Source organism: Acanthisitta chloris, unplaced genomic scaffold (assembly GCF_000695815.1).
Source record: "Acanthisitta chloris isolate BGI_N310 unplaced genomic scaffold, ASM69581v1 scaffold18098, whole genome shotgun sequence".
Lineage (NCBI taxonomy): Eukaryota > Metazoa > Chordata > Aves > Passeriformes > Acanthisittidae > Acanthisitta > Acanthisitta chloris.
Genome location: NW_008685588.1, coordinates 18,486 through 18,827, shown reverse-complemented (window position 1 = coordinate 18,827; position 342 = coordinate 18,486). Strand labels below are relative to the sequence as shown.

The 342-nt window shown below is 55.6% G+C and overlaps 1 protein-coding gene across 1 annotated transcript in view; it reads right to left on the bottom strand.

The window, feature by feature from the left end:
• LOC103807110 (RING finger protein 223-like) overlaps nucleotides 1-342 on the bottom strand; it is a 797-nt gene continuing 455 nt past the window's right edge. Inside the window, 1 exon segment of the mRNA XM_009079830.1 lies at nucleotides 1-342. This exon segment is cut by the window's right edge and continues 14 nt beyond it. Within this exon segment, the coding sequence (XP_009078078.1) occupies nucleotides 1-342 (342 nt within the window).

Here is a 342-nt window from a genome sequence, read left to right as displayed (position 1 = left end):
CTAGTGGAAAGGAGGTTGTGTCACAGATGCTACCACTGTGGTGGGTTTGGGGGCCAGATACTCTGGTCTGCTCATGGCCACAGTCCTGGTGAAGCAGCGCAGGTTCCCTGTCTTCAGGGCACACTGGACTGGCCACAGGATGATGCAGAAGAGGATGATGATGAGTGCAGAGAGGAGGACAATGCGTTTCCAGTCATCACACATGTCACAGCGGGACAACCTCCCAGCCAACCCTGTTGGAGGAGCCTCTGGGCTCTCTGGCTTGCTCATGGCAACATCGATGGAGATACAGGAGTCTGGATTCTCAGGGTCATCAGACAGTCTCCTGCAGCACAGCTTGGT